Raw genomic sequence first — 14,606 nt, 5'->3', positions numbered from 1 at the left:
TTATTTAGATATTCTGAAGCCTTTTGGAATGTGAGGTAGTGTGCAGTAAGCTGGAAGTGCACAGCGAGGGGCAGGATCTCTCCAGATTCCTTTCCCCTGACTGTCACTGGTGCAGGAGATGGTGCTTGCCCCAGTGAGACTGAAGCTCATCCCTTTCTAGATGCAGGTCACACATATAACTGACTTCTTTTCTGAAAGGAAGGGCTTCCAGAGGTTTTCCTCTGTGTCTCCAACTAAGGATATCAGGTTGATTTGGACATAAAATTTCTGGAAAGAAAGTAAAAGGTATGTTTTATTGAAGAGTTTTCACCAGAGGTAATCTGCAGTCATAGGGTGCTATGGTTGGTACTACCTAAAAACACAGAATGGACTAGATCAACTGAGATTTCAATCTCAATTTTTAATCAAAACTATATAAAAGAATTTGTTTGTCCTGAATAGTCCAGGCTTTTAAGTATTCTGAATAGAGAAATTTACACCTTTAGTTAAGTACCAAAACTTTTAAAGAAGCAAAAGAATCTCTTGGAGGATAAGTCATTCATTTACTCAATGTATATTAATTGAGTACTTATTCTGTGTAAGCCATTCATCAGGGTCTGGTGATAAAATGGTGAAAAACATAGATAAATTCCTTGTCTTCCAAGGAGCTTACATTCTCAGGAAAGATTTCTACATATGTATTCCACATATACTAATCATCTAATCATTGCATATTGGAGACTCATAATCAGCTTATTGTTGCTGAATCTTTCAGCATAATTACCTAGATACAAGTTCTGAGAATTTAAGGAGTCTTAAACAGCTCAGCCCAGAGAAGGCAATGGCAACCCACTCCAATATTCTTGCCTGGAAAATCCCATGGATGGAGGAGCCTGGTGGGCTGCGGTCCATGGGGTCGCTACGAATCGGGCACGACTGAGCGACTTCACTTTCACTTTTCACTTTCATGCATTGGAGAAGGAAATGGCAACCCACTCCGGTGTTCTTGCCTGGAGAATCCCAGGGACACGGGAGCCTGGTGGGCTGCAGTCTATGGGGTCGCACAGAGTCGGACACGACTGAAGCGACTTAGCATCAGCAGCAGCAAACAGCTCAGCCTGTGTAATGTTGTTCCCCATTTTCCCCTTATTCCTGCACTGCTTTGATCTACCATCTCCATAAAAATTACTTTAATTTTTTTTTTTTTTTCTCTTTCTTGTGCCGCCTCTCCACTTAAAGTATAAATAACACAGGACAGGGAGTTTGCTCCTCTTGTTCACTGCTATAACACCAGTGCCTGGAAGAACAGCAAACACAGAGTATACACTCAATAAATTGAATTAAATGAATGAATGTTTTATACTTGTATATTAGCAAATGCAAAAACCATAGAGTACTTCAATGACATTAACCAAAAATGAAGAAAATAATAAATTGGTCAAAGCTTCACATTAGCTAATCTTTCCTGATTTAGAGGCAAACTACAGCAGGGTTTATCATGTTAAACAAAGAATTCTAAATGGCAGAGCCTGGTCAGATGGTTCCCAAAACATGTGATGAACTTGAAAGTGAATTACAAAAAATTGAATCACAATAAAATACTCATAAAACAAGCAAATACTTGTCAATAATTAGAATTAGAAAACAGAGAAACAACTGCTGGAGAGGCCAGGACTCAAGTTACAAACAGATTAAAGGGAGAGATAGGCCTTCCCTGTTATCCCTTCTATGCACATTCACTGAAGCACTGCTATTTCAAAGGCTTTCCATTCCAACCAAGACACAGTAACTAGCAGAACTGCCTTTTAATTGGAATCTAAGGAAGTAAATATTTGTGAATATGGGAACAGTTTCAACCAAAATGCCATTTTATTTGCAAAAATCTCATCATTTTGAGGATCCGAAACCAGCAGGTGGCAGGGGTGCGGAGACCACATCAGTCTTGAAAAGTCACAGCTTCCGGAATGGTGAGGGATAACAGCAAAGCACAGTTGAATGGTCACATTATACAGACCCAGCCAAAGATGAAGAAGGCATTTGTAGCATAGCTGCCATCTCCTTGATCCTGGATCCAGACTCAGAGAAATCAGTCTCTCTCTGAGCATCCCATGCTGATAAATCGTCTCATAGTCATTGTTAGAATAAAACATCCTCCAAGTGTAGGCACTGGAACAGCTAATAAAACAGCTGCCAGTTTGGATTAATAAAGCAAAGAACATCTGGAAAGAGAACAATGACTATTCATTTATCTCTATATTTGTGGTGGTGATGTAGAAAGTTCACAACAGCATGTTGGGCTACAAAAGAGTAACTGTGAATATCCTGGGAGCAAAAATGAAAGGAGATTGGAAAATCCTCCAAAATTCTCAATGTATGTTGAACCCTTGAGTGTGTGTGTGCTCAGCCACTCAGTCATGTCCAACTCTTTGCAACCCTATGGACTGTAGCCCATCAGGCTCCTCTGTCCATGGGATTTTCCCTGGCAAAAATACTGGAGTGGGTTGCTATTTCCTCTACCAAGGGATCTTCCTGACCCAGGGATGGAACCTATGTCTCTTGCATCTCCTGCATTGCAAGTGGATTCTTTAGCACTGAGCCACCAGGTAAGACTGGTGGCTTAAATTTATTATGGTTCCTAAATTTATTAGGTGCTGGTATTTGGCTGCTGGCAAGGATTCTTTGAAACATTTTGAGATCAGGTGCTTTATGGCTCATGCTTTATACTTCCCATGTAGAGATGTGCATGCTGTGATGGGCCTAAGATGCTGATAAACAAGTGAATGACTTTAGTTAAAACATTAACATCAGCCACCATAATCCCATTTCAGAGCCCTTAGCCTGTTACTAACCAGGTGACATATGATTGGAAGAACTATAATTATACCTTCACTCCTACTACAAAATTTACTTTTGATGGTTAAAAGATTTCTGAAATAATTCTTAAATGATCTCAGTTATTTTTAATAAGCTTTTCCCACATATCAATCTTTTTCTGGATCTCTGAAAATTGCTCTTTTTCTTTAATGCTTGGAGACTATGATTTCTTCACTTAATGTGTCACCTATATATGTTCATAACTAGTAGCTGTACTTGTGTTTTTGAACTTGCCATTTAATTTATGTTTCAGGTTTTCCTTCATATCTCATGTTACTAGTTCCACCTGTTCTTCACTCTTACTTTCCATATACACTTCCCAAACTTAATACCTCTGAATATTTCTTTTATTTTTTTCCAAATCACACTAAACCCTTTTTTAAATGAAGTTCAGTTTCAGTGTTCAGCAGGCCAATCAGCTCACACTCATCCCTCATCACAAATGAAGGATACTTTTGCTCCAAGGTGGAAATTAAGTGCAAAGAGTACACTTCCATTAGGAAATTAGTACAGAAAGTCAGCACAAAATTTCGCTAGGGGAAAAAAAAAACACCAGGAATGAGATTTTCCCATGAGGGACAAAGAGACTGATCTGCAAACCAGAGAGTATAGGCACACTGGGGGGCTGCCGGGCCCCAATCTCCCTGGGATGTGCAGCACAGAGAAGCAGTCCCTCTGAGATCATAGCTGGGCTATAGAACACTTCCTGTCCAGGAGAAAAGTCATCCTTGTGGCTTGGAGTGTGTTTACCATGCAGAATTTCTGGAGGTGGCTGACATACTGGAGAAAGAGAAACAAAGTCCTCTTAATTGTGTGAAAATAACTTTTCCTCATTGATGAGCTAGCCAAGAGACTCATAACCATATGTCTATAGTTTTAACAGTTGTGGTAGACTAACATTTTATTGATGGCAAATTTAAACAGAGAGAGAAAGAGAGTCTTGTTAAAAGAACTGATACATTGCAGCACAGTGACTAGAACTGAGACATCCTCGGTTCATGGTTTTCCACCTAAAGTATACTTCTGAAATGACATAGCAGACAGTTCCCATCCACATTTTGTTCTATTGATATCACTGTTCACTCAATACACAGTTGTTAGATTGATGGATTTTTATATCTTCATACCTCCTTTCTAGAAAGGCATCACCAATTTACATCCACCTTCTTGGCAATAAGAATTGCTTGTGCTCAAATCTCATCCAACGTGTTGCCCAATCACCTATCACACTATGCTGTGACCAACAAAATTCAGACATCTCTTTCCAACTCTGCAGTGGCCACCTGCCATGTTTTGGCAGAGAAAATCAGTCTCCTTTCTGCACTCTATAGAGCCAAGTCCTCCTCAACCATTCATTTCATTCCAATGAAAAGAGAATCATTGAGTGAAATCTTCTGAAAAGCCTACAGTCCTCACAATAAGGCTGCATATTCTATACCATAATTCGTATCTGAGTCTCTGTCTCTATATACAGTTGGTTTGAACCCAGAATCAGAATACATTTGAATCTCTTAAATTACGTAAAACTGTAGTAACGTGAAAAGTCATTTCAGCTTGGCTTAAATCAGGTCAGTTTCTCAGCCTAGACTTTAGCTTTCTCAAGAATAAAATGGGGCATTGCACTAGAATAAATTACCCCTTTAAGGACTTTGTAAATACTCTGATGTTGTAATATCGAATTTCAGGGCTCATCAGTCCCTTGTTTCCCTTGATTAATAAGTGCACTGTGGTGTGATATTTAAGTACCATGCTGTTAAATCTCTGTTGACTAAGCCTCACACTTCTGCATTCTCCTTTGACTGCTGAGGCTACAAGCCTGAAAGCTAAAATTGATTGTCTTTCTTGCCAGCTGTGTCCTGGTTAAGCTGACAGTTGAAGGCATATATACTAAATTAAAAGGCAGGAAGATGATAGAAGTCATTCTTGTAGACGGGCTCAGGAAGTGGCAATTGATGGCTCTTTCTTAGTAGCAGCAACTTTAATTCCAGCAATGGCAATGACTGCATGCTCCAGCAAACTCAGCTACCTTCTGGCAGCAGTGGCAGCTTCTGCAACATGAGCAGCTGAAGGAAATACCTGTTCACTGACAGTTTCAGGCACCTGTGCTCTAGTCCAGAGGAAATGGCAGGTTTCTGAGCTCTGGTAACATTTCCTGCCTCCTTTAGCTCTTCTTGCCCTTTTAACACTTACTGCCTGCACTAAACCCCTCACTCCTTCAAATATATAGACTAGTTTTTTTGTTTGTTTGTTTGTTTGTTTTCACGGCTCTAAAATCAGGTAGACTTAGGTTCTGGTCCTCCCCATAGTTCAGTTCAGTTCAGTCGCTCAGTCGTGTCCAACTCTTTGAGACCCCATGAACTGTAACATGCCAGGCCACCCTGTCCATCACCAACTCCCAGAGTCTACCAAAATCCATTTAAATTGAGTTGTTGATGTCATCCAATCATCTCACCCTCTGTCATCCCCTTCTTCTCCTGCCTTTAATCTTTCCTTCAGTCTTTCCCAGGGTCTTTTCAAATGAGTCAGCTCTTCGCATCAGGTGGCCAAAGTATTGGAGTTTCAGCTTCAACTTCAGTCTTTCCAATGAACACCCAAGACTGATCTGCTTTAGGATAGACTGGTTGGATCTCCTTGCAGTCCAAGGGACTCTCAAGAATCTTCTCCAAAACCACAGTTCAAAAGCACCAATTCTTCGGCACTCAGCTTCCATCACAGTCCAACTCTCACATCCATACATGACCACTGGAAAAACAATAGCCTTGACTAGATGGACCTTTGTTAACAAAGTAATATCTCTGCTTTTTAATATGCTATCTAGGTTGGTCATAACTTTCCTTTCAAGGAGTAAGCGTCTTTTAATTTCATGGTTGCAATCACTATCTGCAGTGATTTTGGAGCCCAAAAAAGTAAAGTCTGACACTGTTTCCACTGTTTCCCCATCTGTTTGCCACAAACTGATGGGACCGGATGCCATGACCTTAGTTTTCTGAATGTTGAGCTTTAAGCCAACTTTTTCACTCTCGACTTTCACTTTCATCAAGAGGCTCTTTAGTTCTTCACTTTCTGCCATAAGGGTGGTGTCATCTGCATATCTGAGGTTATTGATATTTCTCCTGGCAATCTTGATTCTAGCTTGTGCTTCATCAAGCCCAGCATTTCTAATGATGTACTCTACATATAAGTTAAATAAGCAGGATGACAATATACAGCCTTGACATACTCCTTTTCCTATTTGAAACCAGTCTGTTGTTCCATGTCCAGTTCTAAATGTTGCTTCCTGACCTGCATACAGGTTTCTCAAGAGGCAGATCAGATGGTCTGGTATTCCCATCTCTTTCAGAATTTTTCACAGTTTATTGTGGTCCACACGGTCAAAGGCTTTGGCATAGTCAATAAAGCAAAAATAGATGATTTTCTGAAACTCTTTTGCTTTTTTGATGATCCAGCAGATGTTGGCAATTTGATCTCTGGTTCCTCTGCCTTTTCTAAAACCAGCTTGAACATCTGGAAGTTCACGGTTCCCATATTGCTGAAGCCTGGCTTGGAGAATTTTGAGCATTACTTTACTAGCATGTGAGATGAGTGCAATTGTGTGGTACTTTGACCAATCTTTGGCATTACCTTTCTTTGAGATTGTAATGAAAACTGACCTTCTCCAGTCCTATGGCCACTTCTGAGTTTTCCAAATTTGCTGGCATATTGAGTGCAGCGCTTTCACACCATGTTCTTTTAGGATTTGAAATAGCTCAACTGGTATTCCAAGATCTCCACGAGCTTTGTTTGTACTGATTCTTCCTCAGGCCCTAATGTGAATGACTTCACATTCCAGGATGTCTGGCTCTAGGTGAGTGTGAGTGATCATACCATCGTGATTATCTGGCTCATGAAGATCTTTTTGGTACAGTTCTTCCGTGTATTTTTGCCACCTCTTCTTAATATCTTCTGCTTCTGTTAGGCCCATGCCATTTCTGTCCTTTATTGAGCCCATCTTTGCATGAAATGTTCCCTTGATATCTCTAATTTTCTTGAAGAGATCTCTAGTCTTTCCCATTCTATTATTTTCCTCTATTTCTTTTCACTGATCACTGAGGAAGGCTTTCTTATCTCTCCTTTCTATTCTTTGGAACTCTGCATTCAAATGGGTATATCATTCCTTTTCTCCTTTGCTTTTGGCTTCTCTTCTTTTCAAAGCTATTTGTAAGGCTTCCTCAGACAGCGATTTTGCTTTTTTGCATTTCTTTTTCTTGGGGGTGGTCTTGAGACCTGTCTCCTGTACAATGTCATGAACCTCTGTCCATAGTTCATCAGGTACTCTGTCTATCAGATCTAGTCCCTTAAATCTATTTCTCACTTCCACTGTATAGTCCTAAGGGATTTGATTTAGGTCATACCTGAATGGTCTAGTGGTTTTCCCTACTTTCTTCAATTTAAGTCTGAATTTGGCAATAAGGAATTCATGATCTGAACCACAGTCAGCCCCACAGTTGCTATCTTAATAATCTTGAACAGTTATCTAACCTGTCTAAGACTCAGTTTCTCTGTAAAACATGAAAAGAATATTAATTACCTCATGCCTTTATTTTAAGAATTAAGTGCAAGGGCTGACCTGATAGCTCAGTTGGTAAAGAATCTGCCTGCAATGCAGGAGACTCCAGTTCCATCCCGGGGTCTGGAAGATCCGCTGGAAAAGGATAGACTACCCACTCCAGTATTCTAGGGCTTCACTTGTGACTCAGTTGGTAAAGAATCCACCTGCAATGCAGGAGACCTGAGTTTGATCCCTGGGTTGGGAAGATCCCCTGGAGAAAGGAAAGGCTACCCACTTCAGTATTCTGGCCTAGAGAATTCCCTGGACTGTATAGTCCATGGGGTCGCAAAGAGTTGGACACAACCAAGCAGCTTTCACTTTCACTTCACTTAGACTACATAATGGTGCTTAACAAGAGGACTCATTATGTATTAGCACTTACAGTACTCAAGAGTAACTAATGCATTTTTTAAAAAATATTATTTTAACTTAAAAGAAGAAGTAACTGAAAGATTATAGAGAGTATCAGTGGTGATATGTGCAGAAAATTTGTTTATAAAAATCGCAAGGAGATTGTGCATTCTTTGCCCTGATTTATCTTTGCTTCTGAGTTTGAACATGTACACATATGCACATACCTGCTTTATTTCATGTTTCCTCCCAGAAAATGTACTCTTACACACTGCTCATTACACATCTTCCCCCCCCGGGACAAAAACAAATCTCCTTAGCCTCCTACAACTCGTGTCATTTGTAGGCACCTTCATGGCCTCAGTCAGACTCACCCCTGGAGCAACTGAGCAGCTCCAAATCCCACATATTTTGGGCCTGGAAATGAACAATGGAGAGTCCTTTCATGGTAAAGCCAGATTGACACATAAAACTCATGATTTCATATTAAAAAAAAAAAAAAAAAAAAACAACTTTTGTTCTCAGTTCAGTTTAGTTCAGTCGCTCAGTCGTGTCCGACTCTGCAACCTCATGAATCGCAGCACACCAGGCCTCCCTGTCCATCACCAACTCCCAGAGTTCACTCAGACTCATGTCCATTGTTCTCAGACATCTTTATTAAATTTTCAATGATTAGAGGTGTGCATTTATTAGATATAATGCACTGAAGGGGAGGTCTGCTCCAGATGCCCACTTGATTGTCTTCGCTGTTGCAATATATTGACAGTTCGTTCACCCATGAGGTCAGTCAGCTTTTGCCTTCTCTCTCCAAGATTGCAGTGGTAGGTCACCACTGTTTCATACTTAAAATATTCCCTGTTGGCGCTATTGAAATCTCCATTGGTAATGCCTGGGAGTGGCCCACAAAGAATGCCTAGGGAAATGGAAAGCAGTGAATTAAACTGACTATTGAGAGAAATCAAATGAGTCACTAAATGGCAACTATCTTTATTTTACCTTTATTATTAGATTTGAATCTTTGCTAACCTAGATAAGCTTTTACAAAGTTTTAATTTACATGGTCATGCCTAAATACAATTTGAGTATATTTGGGTAAGCATGAGAAGATTTATGAAGCTGTAGACTATGCTGAATATTTTGAAAATCTAAATGATGTAAATAGAAATATAAATTACTAATATTCACTAAAGTAGATATAGAAAGATAGTATAGACCAAGAAATTGTAAAAATAGAAAAAAAAATTCACAAAAAAGTTATATCATAGTTTCATGTAGTATATACTTCTAAATGTAATTTTGAATGTTTCACAAGATATAAATGATAAAACTTACCAATTCATTTTATCAAGCCTAAGTTTGATTTCATAATAGTGTACGCCTGTAAAAGTGACCACAGAGTAGCCTACAAGAAATGTCAGACACAGTTTTAAATGTAAAAGTAGGACATAACACATGACAGGACATGGAAAAAGTTGTATCTTTCTAACACTATATAACTGGAGTAAATAACATCAACCAAATTTCTAAAACAAAATTAAAAATGAAAATTCTTAAGGAAGTCTTTGCTTCTGGTACTTTCAATAATTGACATTAATTATCTCTCCACACATTTCCCACTTACCTCTGGAGAAAAACTAGAAATGATGTAAAAATATAAAATATGTATCAGGGTGCTAACAAATGAGGGACTATGGTCTCATAGAAGATAAAAATCCAGGAAAGAATCTAGCATTTGAGCTGCTTTTCCCTTGGGAAAATTAGTTGATTCAGGAAGGGGCATTTGATAGGCTTATTGAGTCAAAGGCTTTCCTGATATCAGGGCTTCCCTGAAAGCTCAGTTGGTAAAGAATCCACCTGCAATATGGGAGGCCTCAGTTCCATTCCTGGGTCGGAAAGATCTGCTGGAGAAGGGATAGGCTACCCACTCCAGTATTCATGAGCTTCCCTTGTGGCTTAGCTGGTAAAGAACCCGCCTGCAATGTGGGAGACCTGGGCTTAATCCCTGGGTTGGGATGATCCCCTAGAGAAAGGAAAGACTACCCACTCCAGTATTCTGGCCTAGAGAATTTCCTGAACTGTATAGTCCATGGGGTCCCAAAGAGTCAGACACAACTGAGCGACTTTCACTTCTCTTTGAGTCAAAGGACAAAAATTGCAGTTCAGGGCCTTCAAATTAGAAATTTTATTAATATCTCTTGATATGTACTGAGACTTTAAAAAACCAGGCTCTGTGACTCAAGATTATTGGAATTATTCTTCAGGCGCTGGTGGCCCAGAAAAATTAGTTTTTGAAATTGAATTAAAGTCAGATTGCTAGGGTCCCCAGGTACCTGGCAGGAACAACAGCAACAATAAAATCCCTCTCTGGAAGAAAATTAGTCATCCAAAACCTTGAATTTATTTCTACAGAAAAGCTTGCAAATATCATTCCTGATACACAATTAAAGGTATCCAGGTACTTGAACAAGTAAAATAACAAGAACAAAACCTAGCACAATCACTGACAATAGAAAGTGACCCATTAGTACTCCAGATATTGGATTTTTGTTATCAGATTTTATAAAACTATATCATTATTACTAATAAAGGATAAAATACACAAAATGGAAATTTTTGGTAAAAATTAAAAACAATTGAAGTGACAGGGCAAATTTTGAAAGAACCTAATAAAAGTTCTACAATTATAAAATGCAGTTAACTGAAATTCTGAATTTGGATAAGATTAGTGGCAGTTTAGATACAGTTGAAAATTTAATCATTGGAAATTAGAATAGAAGAAAACATCAAGAACACAGGGCAACAAAAGAAACCTAAATACAGACAGGAGAGTAACAGTCTTGTAGAATAGAGGAATAAGGATAAGCACATGTTTAAGATAGAAAAATAAGGCATCCCACAATGAAGGGAGAGAGATAATAGTGCATAAACAACATGTGAAGAAATAATGATAGAGATTTTTCCAAAACTGTTGAAAGACATCGAACCACAAATTCAAAACACAATACAAACCCCAAAAAAACAAATACAAAGAAATCCCTACCTAGATGCATTATTAATATTGTAAAATATCAGAAGCAATTTTAAAAGCAGTCAGAAAACAGGATAACTTTCAAAGAATCATACTTAGAATAATGTTTAAAACCTTTATTGCCAGAAGACTTATAATACAGAAATGCTTAAAAATTATTCTTTAGGCTGAAGGAAAATAGTGTCACATAGAACTGATAGAAATGCAATATGGAAGAAGTATAACAGAGTTAACATGTGGATAAATATAAATAAATACCACTTTTATAAAAGCAGCAACTATAATGTCTCATGAGATACAAAATGTATGTAAAAAATAGTAGGAAATGGCAGGAGGACATAAATGGAGTTAAGATTGCTATGGGTTCTTGCATTGTTTGGGATGTGGTAAAATCATTATTTATAATAGATTATATAATTATAACAGGTTATAATTAAGATAAATTCAATTATAATAAATCAAGGATCTATATTGCAGTCTCTAGGATAATAAATAAAATATACAAATAAATAAAATAACAAAATTTGCTTGAGGAGAAAAAATAGGGTAATAAAAATGATTAATTTAAAAATGTTAGGAAGAATAAAAGAAAAACTTAAACAAAAAATAAATAACAAGATGCTAGACTTAAACTTTACTATATAAGTAACTATATTAATTTGAAATATTCTAAGCATTTCAATTAAAGGCAAAGATTTTCAGAGTGAATGAAACAACAAAATCTGAGTATATGATGTTTACAAGAGATAAATTTTATTTTATTTTTAATTATTTTTTGGCCATGCTGGGCAGCTTGCAAGCTCTTACTTAGTTTCCTGACCAGGGATTGAACTCAGGCTCTCAGCAGTGAGAATAAACAGTCCTAACCACTGAACTTCCAGGGTATACCCTGATAAATTTTAAATGTAAGACAAAGAATGGATGAAAGTAAAAGATTTGAAACATATGTAATACAAAATCAGAAAAGAAAGGTCAATATTTCTATATTAATATTATAAAAATAGATTTTAATGAAAGAAATATTATGAAAGGTAAAGAGGGACATTTCATTATGATAAAAGAGTCAATTCAGCAAGAAGGAAAAATAATAGAGATAGACAAATCTAGTCATATTCAGTAATCATAGTGGTTTGAATGGCAACTCCCTAAAAAGATATTTCATGTCCAAATCCATGGAACTTGTGAATGAGAATTTGTTTGGAAAAAGAGTCTTTGAAGATATAATTAAGTAAAGAATCTTGAAATGAGATCAACTTGGATTAACAGAGTGGATCTTCAATCTAAAGTGAGCTTGTAAGAGAAGAGAAGGGTAGACATACACAGAGGAAAGCATGTGCAATGGAGGCAAATAGTGGAGAAATATATCTGTAAGTGAAGGAATGCCAAGTATTGCATCAACCACCACAGGTAGGAAAGAGGGATAGGACAATTTTTTTTTTTTTTTTCCTCCCAGGAAAAGGAATCAATCTTGCTGACATGTTGATTTTAAACTTCTGGATTTTGAACTGTGAGACAAAATTTTCATTTTAACCTATTAAATTTGACTACACTAAAGGCTTTGACTGTGTGGATCACAACAAACTGGAAAATTCTTCAAGAAGTGGGAATACCAGACCACTTTACCTGTCTCTTGAGAAACCTGTATGCAGGTCAAGAAGCAACAGGTAGAACTGGACATGGAACAATAGGATGGTTCCAAATTAGGAAAGTAGTACATCAAGGCTGTATACTGTCACACTGCTTATTTAACTTATATGCAGAGTACATCATGTGAAATGCCAGGCTGGGTGAAACACAAGCTGGAATCAAGATTGCCAGAAGAAAATATCAATAACCTCAGATATGCAGATGAAACCACCCTTAGAGCACAAAGTGAAGAGGAACTGAAGAGCCTTGAGATAAAGGTGAAGAGGAGAGTGGAAAAGCTGGCATAAAACTAAACATTCAAAAAACTAAGATCTGGAGCAGTTCCAAGATGACAGAGGAATAGGACAGGGAGACCACTTTCTCCCCAAAAATTCATCAAAAGATCATTTGAATGTTGAGCAAATTCCACAAAACAGCTTCTGAACGCTGGTGGAGGACACCAGGCACCCAGAAAGGCAACCCAACCTTTTCAAAAGGAGTGGTCTTAAGGCTACTATAAGAAAAAGACTGAAAGCCAGAAAGCCAGAGACAGAAGGCTTAACTCCAGAACTTTAGAACATCAGAAAACTCCTGACTCCAGAGGATGTTAATAGACAAAAGCTCACTCAAAAGTCTCCATACCTACACTGAAACCAAGCTCCACCCAAGAGCCAACAAGTTCCAGTGCAAGACACACCATGTTAATTCTTCAGCAAAACAGGATCACAACCCCAAGCATTAAAGAGAAAGCCCAGAGATAAATCCACGCACATATGGACACCTTATCTTTGACAAAGGAGGCAAGAATATACAATGGATTAAAGATAATCTCTTTAACAAGTGGTGCTGGGAAATCTGGTCAACCACTTGTAAAAGAATGAAACTAGACCACTTTCTAACACCATACACAAAAATAAACTCAAAATGGATTAAAGATCTCAACGTAAGACCAGAAACTATAAAACTCCTAGAGGAGAACATAGGCAAAACACTCTCTGACATACATCACAGCAGGATCCTCTATGACCCACCTCCCAGAATATTGGAAATAAAAGCAAAAATAAAAAAATGGGACCTAATTAAACTTAAAAGCTTCTGCACATCAAAGGAAACTATTAGCAAGGTGAAAAGACAGCCTTCAGAATGGGAGAAAATAATAGCAAATGAAGCAACTGACAAACAACTAATCTCAAAAATATACAAGCAACTCCTACAGCTCAACTCCAGAAAAATAAATGACCCAATCAAAAAATGGGCCAAAGATCTAAATAGACATTTCTCCAAAGAAGACATGCAGATGGCTAACAAACACATGAAAAGATGCTCAACATCACTCATTATCAGAGAAATGCAAATCAAAACCACTATGAGGTACCATTTCACACCAGTCAGAATGGCTGCGATCCAAAAGTCTACAAATAATAAATGCTGGAGAGGGTGTGGAGAAAAGGGAACCCTCTTACACTGTTGGTGGGAATGCAAACTAGTACAGCCACTATGGAGAACAGTGTGGAGATTCCTTAAAAAACTGGAAATAGAACTGCCTTATGATCCAGCAATCCCACTGCTGGGCATACATACTGAGGAAACCAGAAGGGAAAGAGACACGTGTACCCCAATGTTCATCGCAGCACTGTTTATAATAGCCAGGACATGGAAGCAACCTAGATGTCCATCAGCAGATGAATGGATAAGAAAGCAGTGATACATATACACAATGGAGTATTACTCAGCCATTAAAAAGAATACATTTGAATCAGTTCTAATGAGGTGGATGAAACTGGAGCCTATTATACAGAGTGAAGTAAGCCAGAAGGAAAAACACCAATACAGTATACTAACGCATATATATGGAATTTAGAAAGATGGTAATGATAACCCTGTATACGAGACAGCAAAAGAGACACTGAAAAAAAAAATATATATATAAATTTATTTATTTTAATTGGAGGATTAAAAATGAAAAAAAAAAGAGAAAGGCTGCCCAAAACCATCCCAAACACATAGACACCCCAAAACTCACCATTGGACATTTCATTGCACTCCAGAGAGAAGAGATCCACCTCCACCCACTAGAACACAGATGCAAGCTCCTCCAAACAGAAAGTGTTGACACACCACTGATCCAACCCCACCCACAGGGAGCAGATTCCACAATTA

General features: G+C 38.0%; 1 protein-coding gene across 1 annotated transcript in view; it reads right to left on the bottom strand.

Moving 5' to 3' along the window:
- CR1L (complement C3b/C4b receptor 1 like) overlaps positions 1–14,606 on the bottom strand; it is a 54,451-nt gene continuing 39,845 nt past the window's right edge. Inside the window, 10 exon segments of the mRNA XM_070768838.1 lie at positions 1–157; positions 159–267; positions 1,205–1,276; positions 1,668–1,795; positions 3,278–3,388; positions 3,466–3,547; positions 3,550–3,633; positions 8,167–8,289; positions 8,426–8,558; positions 8,560–8,705. Coding sequence (XP_070624939.1) covers positions 1–157; positions 159–267; positions 1,205–1,276; positions 1,668–1,795; positions 3,278–3,388; positions 3,466–3,547; positions 3,550–3,633; positions 8,167–8,289; positions 8,426–8,558; positions 8,560–8,705 — 1,145 coding nt within the window.

The sequence above is a fragment of the Bos indicus genome, chromosome 16 (assembly GCF_029378745.1).
Source record: "Bos indicus isolate NIAB-ARS_2022 breed Sahiwal x Tharparkar chromosome 16, NIAB-ARS_B.indTharparkar_mat_pri_1.0, whole genome shotgun sequence".
NCBI classification, from domain to species: Eukaryota; Metazoa; Chordata; class Mammalia; order Artiodactyla; family Bovidae; genus Bos; species Bos indicus.
This window is presented reverse-complemented; position numbering and strand designations above follow the sequence as displayed.